Source organism: Chiloscyllium plagiosum, chromosome 4, assembly GCF_004010195.1.
Source record: "Chiloscyllium plagiosum isolate BGI_BamShark_2017 chromosome 4, ASM401019v2, whole genome shotgun sequence".
In the NCBI taxonomy this organism is placed as follows: domain Eukaryota; kingdom Metazoa; phylum Chordata; class Chondrichthyes; order Orectolobiformes; family Hemiscylliidae; genus Chiloscyllium; species Chiloscyllium plagiosum.
The window spans coordinates 105,944,040-105,955,359 of record NC_057713.1 but is presented as its reverse complement, the minus strand read 5'-3'; the positions used below and the strand labels follow the sequence as shown (position 1 = coordinate 105,955,359).

The 11,320-nt window shown below is 40.1% G+C and overlaps 1 protein-coding gene across 1 annotated transcript in view; it reads left to right on the top strand.

Moving 5' to 3' along the window:
* The window catches only part of lrrfip2 (leucine rich repeat (in FLII) interacting protein 2), a 49,604-nt gene extending 40,639 nt beyond the window's left edge, over window positions 1-8,965 (top strand). The window contains exons 12-13 of the mRNA XM_043689371.1: window positions 7,188-7,292; window positions 7,877-8,965. Of these exons, the coding sequence (XP_043545306.1) occupies window positions 7,188-7,292; window positions 7,877-7,987 (216 nt within the window). The 3' untranslated portion in view covers window positions 7,988-8,965. The remainder of the gene's footprint in view (window positions 1-7,187; window positions 7,293-7,876) is intronic.
* The last annotated feature ends 2,355 nt before the right edge of the window (window positions 8,966-11,320 follow it).

The following is an 11,320-nucleotide window of genomic DNA, read 5'->3' as shown; positions in this document are numbered from 1 at the left end:
CTATGAACATAGACCCCAAGATCTCTCTGTTCCTCCACCTCACTAAGAACCCTACCTTTAACCCTGTATTCCGCATTCTTATTTGTCTTTCCAAAATGGACAACCTCACACTTGGCAGGGTTGAACTCCATCTGCCACTCCTCAGCCCAGCTCTGCATCATATCTAAGCCTCTTTGCAGCCGACAACAGCCCTCCTCACTATCCACAACTCCACCAATCTTCGTATCATCTGCAAATTTACTGACCCACCCTTCGACTCCCTCATCCAAGTCATTAATAAAAGTCCTTACCTCAATGCATGTAATAGAGAAATACACATCAGCCCTAAATCTGTATGTGGTCTTGTCAGTTTTAGAACCAAATTTCCCAATTATAGTATATCACAAACCTTCATTGTGTGGATATGGATTAAAATTTGATAAGTTTGTCTCTTGGCTATAAAGTCAAAATATTGGACAGTGTTTCTTTGTGCCTCTATTTCTTTTACCAGCCATTTATTGAGAGATGTCCGAAAGAAATGCAAATTCGCTTATCCCTTTGGCAAACGGCCATGCTTTCACGCAGCACTGTTTTTGGCCCAGCTGGAATATCTGAACTTAACATGTGTTTTATCAATTGTAGACAAATTAATAATTTAAATGTTAAAAAAAATCTGCAAAATTGGAATCAAAGCATATCTAGTTATGGGGGGAATCAGCATGCTGAGCTCTTGTTCTTCCATCCTTTGGTGTATTTAGTTTAATAAGTCTGCCCTAGTTAAGATCTCAAGTTTTCAAAGAGCTGATTATTTCCTCCATCATAATGGATTGAAGTGCTACTTATATCGAGAGATACGATGCTTTGTCTAGTTATGTTTATTACAGATATGATGCAGGGAAGTGAGTCTGAAACTTCTGAGCTATCAAGAGGTTTGTAGGTAATGAACTTCCCTCCAAGTCAACAGATCATAAACTTTTATACTCCAGAAACCTTCGTGCGTAAACTATCCTGACACCACATTGTGTGGGGGTCACTGTTTGAATTTCATAAGAACAGGAGTAGGCTATTCAATCCCTTAAGCATGCCCCATTGTTCAGAGAGATCACAGCTGATCTGTGGCCTAAGTCTATATACCTGCCTTTGGCCCAAGTCACTTAACGTCTTTTGGTCATGAAACATGTATCTGTCTCAGATTTCAAATTAACAACTGATTCTGCATCCACTGCTGTCAGTGGAAGAGAATTCCAAAACGCTATCAGACTTTGTGTGTGTAGAAGTGTGTCCTAACATTTCTCCTGAACAGACTGTGTCCCCTAGTTCTAGAATCCCTAGCCAGTGGACATAATTTATGAAATAATTCCACAGGCCAATATCCTGTCACTTAATCATCCTTTATTTGCACGTGGAGAGTCCTTGACACTGATCCCTCAGAGCCAGCTCTGAGTGAACAGGATGTCTGACACACCTACACACATAGAACATTACAGCACAGTAGGGACCCTTCAGCCCTTGATGTTGCGCCAACATGTGGAACCAATCTGAAGCCTATCTATCCTACACTATTCCATTTTCATCCATATGTTTATCCAGTGACCATTAAATGCCCGTAAAGTTGGCGAGTCTACTACTGTTGCAGGTAGTGCGTTCCACACCTCTACTACTCTGAGTAAAGAAACTACCTCTGACGTCTGACCTATATCTATCACCCTTCAACTTAAAGTTGTGTTCCCTCATGCTAGCCATTACCATCCAAGGAAAATGGCTCTCACAGTCCACCCTACCTTAACCCTCTGATTATCTTAATGTCTCTATTAAATCACCTTTCAACCTCCTTCTCTGTAACGAAAACAGCCTCAAGTCTCTCAGCCTTTCTTCATTAGATCTTCCCTCCATATCAGGCAACATCCTAGTAAATCTCCTCTGAACCCTTTCCTTAGCTTGCACATCCTTCCTATAATGCAGTGATCAGAACTGTACGCAGTACTCCAAATGCTGTCACATCAGAGTTTTGTACAGCTGCAGCATGACCTCATGGATCCGAAACGCAATCCCTCTACCACTAAAAGCTAACACATCATATGCCTTCTTAACAACCCTATCAACCTGGGTGGCAACTTTCAGCAATCTATGTACCTGGACACAGATCTGTCTGCTCATCTACACTACCAAGAATCCTAATATTAGCCCAGTACTCTTTATTCCTGTTGCTTCTTCCAAAGTGAATCACCTTACATTTTTCCACATTAAACTCCATTGCCACTTCTCAGCCCAGCTCTGCAGCTTATCTATGTCCCTCTGCAACCTGCAGCATCCTTCAGCACTATTCACAATTCAACCGACCTTCATGTCATCCGCAAATTTATTAACCCATCCTTCTACACCGTCATTGAGGTCATTTATAAAAATGACAAACAGCAGTGACCACAAAACAGATCCTTGTGGTATACCACTCGTAACTGAACTCCAGAATGAACATTTCTCATCAACCACCACCCTCTGTTGTTTTTCAGCTAGCCAATTTCTGATCCAACTGCTAATTCACCCTCAATCCCATGCCTCTGTTTTTTTCTGCAATAGCTTACCGTCGGGAACCTTATCAAACGCCTTACTGAAATTCATAGACACTACATCAATCACTTTACCCTCATCCACCTGTTTTGTCACTATCTCAAAGAACTCTAGGTTTGTGTTACATGACCCAGCCTTTACAAAACCGTGCTAACTATCCCTAATGAACTTATTCCTCTCTAGATGGTTATAAATCCTACCTCTTATAACCTTTTCCAACACTTTACCCACAACGGATTCACTAGTCTATAATTACCAAGGTTGTCTCTACTCCCCTTCTTAAACAAGGAGATAACATTTGCTATCCTCCGGTCTTCTGGCACTATTCCGTAGTCAATGACAACATAAAGATCAAAGCCAAAGGCTCGGCAATCTCCTCCCTGGCTTCCCAGGGAATCCTAGGATAAATCCTATCTGGCCCAGGGGACTTGCATATTTTTACACTTCCTAGAATTGCTAACACCACCTCCTTGTGAACCTCAATCCTGTCTAATCTAGTAGCCTGTATCTCAGTATTCTCCTCGATAACATTATCTTTTTCCTGTGTGAATACTGACAAAAAAATTCATTTAATGTTTCCCCTATCTCCTCGAACTCCACTCACAACTTCCCACTACTGTCCTTAACTGGTCCTAATCTTACTCGAGTCATTCTTTTATTCCTGACATACCTTTAGAAAGCTTTAGAGTTTTCCTTGGCCCTATCTGCCAACAACTTCTTATGTCCCGTCCTGGCTCTTCTTAACTCTCTTTAGGTCTTTCCAGGCTAACTTGTAACTCTCATGCACCCTCACTGAGCCTTCATGTCTCATCCTAACATAAGCTGCTTTTTCCCTCTTGACAAGAGATTCAATTTCCTTAGTAAACCACGGCTCCCTCGCTCGACCATTTCCTGCCTGCCTGACAGGTACATACTTATCAATGACACACAATAGCGTTCCTTGAATAAGCTCCACATTTCAATTGTGCCCATTGCCTGCAGTTTCCTTCCCCATCCTATGCACCCTAAATCTTGCCTAATTGTATCGTAGTTGCTTTTCACCCAGCATTAATCCTTGCCTGCATTATATACCTATCCATTTCCATTACTAAAGTAAATATAACTGAATTGTGGTCACTATCACCAAAAAGTGCTCACCTATCTCCAAATCTAACATCTGGCTGGGCTCATCAGCCAGTACCAAATCCAATGTGGCCTCACCCCTTGTTGGCTTGTCTCCATACTGTGAGGAAACCATCCTGCACACATTGACAAAAACTGACCCATCTAAAGTACTGTAACTGTAGTATTTCTAGTCAATATTTGGAAAGTTAATGTCCCCCATAACAACTACCCTGTTACTCTCGCTCCTATCCAGAATCATCTTTGCTATCCTTTCTCGTACATCTCTGGAACTATTCGGAGGCCTGTAGAAAACTCCCAATAGGGTGACTGCCTTTCCTATTTCTAACCTCAGCCCATACTATCTCAGTAGATGAGTCCGCAAACATCCTTTCTGCCACCGTAATACTGTCCTTGATTAACAATGCCACACCTCCCCCTCCTGTTACCATCTTTTCTGTTCTTATTGAAACATCTAAATCTTGGAACCTGCAACAATCATTCCTGTCCCTGGCTCTATCCACGTGTCCGAAATGGCCATAACATCAATGTCCCAGGTACTAACCCATGCTGGAAATTAGATTAGATTAGATTCCCTACAGTGTGGAAACAGGCCCTTCGGCCCAACAAGTCCACACCGACCCTCCGACACGGACTGATTCTGTGCCAGAGACCTGTACCCTATGGCTTACCCCTGGTAAGTCCCAATAGTATCCAAACTTGTCATTGAGGGGAACAGCCACAGGGGTTCCCTTCACTGCCTGCTGGTACCCTCTCCGTCCCCTGACTGTAACCCCTCTGCCTCTTTCTTGTACCTGAGATGTGACTGGAGAAAGTGAGGTCTGCAGATGCTGGAGATCAAAGTTGAAACTTTATTGCTGGAACAGCACAGCAGGTCAGGCAGCATCCAGGGAACAGGAGATTCGACGTTTCGGGCACAGGCCCTGAAGAAGGGCCTGTGCCCGAAACGTCGAATCTCCTGTTCCCTGGATGCTGCCTGACCTGCTGTGCTGTTCCAGCAATAAAGTTTCAACACCTGAGATGTGACTACCTCCCTGTAACTCTTCTCAACAACCCTTTCAGCCTCCCGTATAATCTAAAGTTCATCCAGCCCCAGTTCCCTTATACGGTTCTCGAGGAGTTAGATTAGGGTGCACTTGTCGCAGATGAAATTAGCAGGGATACTACTGGTGACCCTTACCTCCCATATTCTGCAGGAGGAACATTCAACTGCCCTAACCCACATTCCCACTATTCTGAATTCCCAAGAGTATATTGAAAAATAAACAATAAAAAAAACTAGTTACCTTACCAATTTGGCACACAGAACCCTTTTTTTGGTTAGAGGAGGAGGATGGGTGGGAGACACTACTTAAGTAGTGTTTCAGATAATGCAACCACCCAAACATATTACTTCACTTACTCAGCAGCCTCATGTCCACTCCTGCTCAGCGTGCGCTCCACCTCTTCACGAGGTAAGTTTTTAAATTGGTGATTCACCTTCCCGTCAGCCTTCAGGTCAACACTGCCACTATTCCTGGTGCTGAAACAAAAATGGCAGCCCCGACACTCAAGCTTAGTTTTTAAATCAGTGACTCACCTTCACCTGTTCTTTTTTTGTCTGAAATAACCGCACAAAGACCGATATTTCATCACCAAGTCTCGCTTTATTTATTTGTTCACAATACACTGGCTGTGACCAGCCAGCTCAGAGTCAGTGACACTACTGTTCTTATCTTTAGGCCAGGGCTCCCAATTGGACCACATTAGTAGCCCCAATTAGGGAACTCATTCTGTGAGGTCCATGTGATTGACCTTAATACAATCACTGCAGTTTGTCATCTTCTATACCCTGTTTTTCCAGTTATTATCTTGAAGACTTCATTCAGATCACCTCTTAACTTCCTAAATTCTTGAGAGAAAACACCTAATTTATATACTCTCTCACAGTTCAGTCCCTGAAGTCCAGGTATCATTCTTGTAAGCCAATCTTGTATTCCCTCCAAGGCCAATATATCCTTTGTAAGGAGTGATGCCCAGATCTGATCTCAGTACTCCCAAGTGTCTGTGACCAAGGTATTGTATAGCTTAAGCATCCTTGTAATTCAGTCCTTTAGATATGAAGCCCAGCATTCCATTAGCCGTCTTGATTATTTTCTGCACCTAATTATGGTAGTTTAAAGATCAATGCACCAGAACCCCAAGTCTCTTTCGACATCCAATAAATTTCACTTCATACTGTCTAGATAGTAGCCTGATCTATCCTTTCTTGGTTCAGAATGGATAACCTCCATTGCAATTATTGAAATTTATCAGTCTCCCTTTTGCCCATTCACCTAGTCTATCAATATCACTTTGTAATTTATGCAATCATCTATACTGTCTACTGTACTGCCTAACTTTGTGTCATCAGCAAATTTGGATATGTCTTTCTGTACCATTTACCAAGTTGTTAACAAATGTGAATAATTGAGGCCCTCGCACAGACCCTTATGGAAAGCCAAAGGTCATATTGCCAATTTGAGTACTTATTTATTATCTCCACCCTCCCAGCCATGTTAGTAAGTTGTCCTCAGTTCTGTGGACTTCTACTTCAGTTAACAGGCTGTAGCTTGGTACTTTGTCAGATGCCTTCTAGAAGTTCATATAAAACAACATCCATTCCCTTATTGATTAGTTTGTACCTTCTCAAAAAATTAAATTAAGTTTGTCAAGCATGACCTATCTGCCATTAAATTGAGGTGCTGTTGTCTTAGTTTGTGGGTGTAATGATTAGGAGAAGCAGATGTGTCTGCCTGGTGTCATGGACAACAATGTTCTCTTTAAGAAAATATGCTTAATTGATCACTTAACTCTTCATCGAATCTTACAAGTTAACTTGCCAACTCTTTACATTAAAGTTTTTTAAAATGTGCATTTATATAGAATCTTGCTTGACCTCAGGATATCCAAATACAACTTAGAGCCAGTGAAATATCCTTGTAATGCAGTTATTATTGAACCTAGGAATCATAACCGTGAATCTGCTCACAGCCAGCTTCCATGAAAAGCAATGAAACAAATGACCAGATAATTTGTTTTATATATTTGCTGACGGATAAAATGGTGACCAACACACTAGGGGTACTCTTTTTTTGTAAATCTGGGATCCTGAACAACTGACTGAGATGACAGGCAAAAACTGTATAATCATTTTTATGTATGGTTATTTATTGCCCAAGAAATGCCCTTTTATTTTTGCATTTGTCAAAATGAGAAAGCTTTTGCAACATCTACAATTGTAGTGATTTGATCATCATCACATTCTCAAACATAGTCAATGAAAGGAACCATTGGACCTAACAATAATTCAGATATTTGGAGGATTATCCAAAGTATTGAATCATGAGTTTAAATATTTTGACTCGAGTGGAGCTTTGCTTTGGGTGGGAGTAACAAACTAGCTAATCCAATATTTCTTTTTAATAATTCTGTGGGAGAGTTTCCTGCAGTTCCCATGACAGTACTATTGTGGCTGACATTTTTAAATGAATTTTCAGGTTGTCAGACTTGAAGGACAGGTGCTTCGCTATAAAACAGCAACAGAAAACTCAGAAAAAATAGAGGATGAACTAAAAGCTGAAAAAAGGAGGTTGCAGCGAGAGGTATGCAGAATGTTTACTCAATGCTACTCTGAGTTACAGAAACAGGTTGGACCGAAGGGTCTGTTTCCATGCTGTACATCTCTCTGACTCTATTTTAGGCCATTCTGAAGAGCTCTTTTAGGTCTAACACAGATCACAGAAGGCTAAATGGTCTTTTCTTTGCCTAAGTGGTCTCTTCCATTCTTTTGACTGAATACATTTTTCCCCTCATTTGTATTTTGCATGTTCAGTGTTAAATTGTAAGTCCTAATGATTTGATGATGAATTTTTAAATATCATTTCCAATACATCATTGTGTTTATCTTTTTTAAATATTTCATGTACAGTGCTACATTGTTTTTACTTAACCCCAAGACCTCCCTGCAAAACAAATTTGACTTGGGTGACTATAAATGCATTTTTAGTTCTACATTGCATCATAAGTGGAAAAATGATTCATATTTGTTTCCAAACAATCCTTCCCATGCTGCTACAGCTAATTGAGGGGCTCAGATGTTTAATAAATTTGTCATAACATTTTATGATTTTCAATATGTTGTGTTAGCTTAGTGATAATGACCAAATCTCTCTCAATTCCTCCTCAGTTACGATCAGCATTGGATAGGAATGAAGAGATGGAAATGACCAATAGCCACTTGATGAAGCGATTAGAGAAGATGAAAGCCAACAGAAATGCATTACTCTCTCAACAGTGAAGAGGAAAGAGCTGGTGCACTGTATCTATGACTAGCAGAACTTCCAGGCATCACAACTTAAAGGCCCTTTCCATTTGGTACAACCACTTTCAAACACTGAAAGATGTCCTTTATTAAGGCTTTGGTTTTATAAATGTTGGCATAAAGTTTTTGTAATTTATGAGAGATTCATGGCATTGTCTAATGTCTATATGTTTGTTAATTGTGAATTGTATTGCCTGTTTAGCTCACTGGGTTAAGAGCCTTTGAAATGGGTTGTGGATTTGTTATGAGTGATTTTAGCAGGTAAATACAAATAGATTTGATTGTTTATGGCTTTAATATGCCAAATTGATTTACATAAACCTTTCTGCTGCTTAGAAATTATAGTGGTTGCTTAAAGACCTTGAACAACTGCATGAACAGAACAGATGCACAAGATAACCTCATGACACTTTTGAAAATCTGACTACTCTCATATGCCAATTGCTCTGTGCGCCCCACAATGCAGGAATCCCACTTCAAGTGCCTTCTACGCGGTGCAAAGGAAATTATCTTGATCTGGTTATTCAATCGAATTTATGGACCATTCATTTGGTCTGAAATATTGTAATTGAGATATTTTAAAAACAGTGGGTAAATTCCTAAGACAAGTATCTGCCAAAAATGACGTACATAATTTTTTCTTCAAAAATACAATTTCAAAATTGTCATTTGTATTACATGCAACTTTTTCAAGTAAAGAAATGATTGTAGGTAAAGTAAGTTTTGCAAATGTTCCTATAGTTTAGTTTAAAGCACATGAACAGGGCTTTTCTGCTGCTCCTCGCTTCATGGAATTTAAAGAAAACAAATGGAAAGAATTTCCTTTTCTGTACAAAATATTGGACTGCATCTTCAGAGTATTACTGGTATTGCCTGTTTATAAGGGTTTTGTCTTTCTGGAAAAAAGGCATGTGAATGGGGGTTTTGACAATAAATGAAACTGTGGGCACTTTATATAACGAGACCACAGAAATTTATTTTTATGATTGCTGCTTCTGTCTTCAAATAGTAAGAACACCTGGCTATATAGTACATGGTTTGCAGGCCACATGCAATTATCTTAAAACAGCATCCTCAAAGTTTGCCCATGCAAATATTTGTGTTGAGAAAGAGGTTTATTAAAAGTGCAAGAATCTCCAAATTAGTTTTGATTAACTGTAACAGATCAGTATGTAAATTGATAGCTGAAGATGTACCAGAGTTGATCTGATCCAACTCATAATTTTATACAAATGACAAGTACAGTACAACCTTGATTATCCAAATGAGACAGGCAGAGAGTATTTTGTTCGGATAACTGAAGTGATCGTAAACAAGCGGTAATTTGTGTGCCAGTTATCCAGCAATACATGCCATTTAACTGATGACTGATTGGATCGTAAAAAAGCAGTAGTTCGAGTGCTGGTTGTGAACATGCCTTGGTTATCCGGCAACACATGCCACAATGCCATTTAATTGGTAACTGAATGCTGAGTTGCCTCATGCTGTTTTTACGGCAATTTGAGATCTTGTTGAGATAATCTGAAATTCGGATAATTGATGTTCGGATAACCGAGGTTATACTGTATTGTGGCTGAAGATCAGTCCTGCCAAAGATACTGGTATTAATGCACTGCCAGTTGCATTTCCTTAACAGTATGAGGCAGAATGTTTAGAAGTATAAAGTGAACATAGAGCAGTTGTCATGTGAAAGTTTTAATTACTCCTTGCTAAATTGCCAAAATGAGTTAGGAAATGTGCTTAATTTACAGACAATTTTCTTGCCAGAATGAGGTCCAACAAAAGACTGCATTGAGCAGGGGGAAGGAGCCAAAGCAGATAATATATCCAATCTTGGGAGCATCTTGGCCTTTGTGAGAATAATGAAATAAAGCTTTAAAAGTTTGAAAAACATACATAACATATTGTCCTCATCCACAATAATCTACTGGTTACAGTTGCATCTGTCCATGGTGGGGTGTTGGTAGCAGTAATCATTGCACAATTCATGTGGAGATTTAAATCCTGTCTTTACATTGAGGATATCCTATCTGGTGATGTGTGACACTACAATTGTATTGAGAGAGATTTGGAACAAATAAAGCAGCTGGAACTTGTGCATCCGTGAGATACAGCAAGCAGTCAGCAGCAGGAAAATTATATTCAACAACAATTTGTCATTTTTTGGCATGACATAATCCCTCCATTCTACCATTGCCATTAACCAATCAACCTTGGTTTAATGAGTGCCAGAGAGTATGCCTGAAACAGTAATATGAGGTGTTAAACTATTTAAGCTGCAACATAGGACCTAAGTGTGTGCTTAGCGGTACAGAGTTACTAATAAAGCTAAATGATTCCTGAACCCATTGGATCATTTCAAATCTCTGCAGCAGGCACTATCCAGCTTGGAGTGATGGTGGATAATGGGATGAGGAGCAGCTGTGCTGCTCAAAAGATAAAGTTGAAATGCTTAACATTCTTCAGCCAAATAAAGATTTGCTCCACTTTAAGTAATTCAGTACTTTTGAAATAGTCACTATTTTAATGTAGAAACATGGCAGCCGGTTTGTGTGCATTAAGGTCCTACGAACTATAATGTGATAGCCAGATAATCTGCTGTCCATTGTTCTTCTAGATGGTAGAGATCATAGACTTGGAAGTACTTTCAAAGATGTTTTGATATATTTTGTACATGATACCATTGACACAATGACAGAGGTGTGTGGGCATGTGAATTACATCGTTTAAGGTGGTGCATGGGATTCAATCAAGTGGACTTTTGTCCATAGGGTAGTCAGCTTAAAATGTTGAGTGTTACACTCATGCAGGGTTGAGGCAGCAGTGATAACCTCTGAGGCACCATGTCGCTCCCCCAACTGTTACTGTACCCCCTTGTTTACATTGAACACACAGCTTGTCTCAGCAGCTGTCAAACAGGACTTTTTGACCACAGATTATAGCAATAATACTGGGGAGGGGGGGAGGGGGAGGAAAGGAGTGCAGTTTCGGGGTAAATCCACTCTGCAACAGAGCAGCTGTGTTTCCTGGACTTATCAATGTTGAATGGCTAGGAAGACACCTAAACCAGGATTTCATCTGACAAGCCACACCAAAGATAAATGGGCAAGTTTTAATTTGATTGGGCCAGAAATAGGGATTTCAACCCAGATCTGAACCCAATGTATGACTGATGATCTGAGAGCTAAACCAATACACCATCATCCCTATTCACGTCTTACAGCCATTCTGTGAACATTATGCCTTCTCCTAACTTATCACTGCGTTCTGATTAGATTAGATTCTCTACAGTGTGGAAACAGGCCCTTC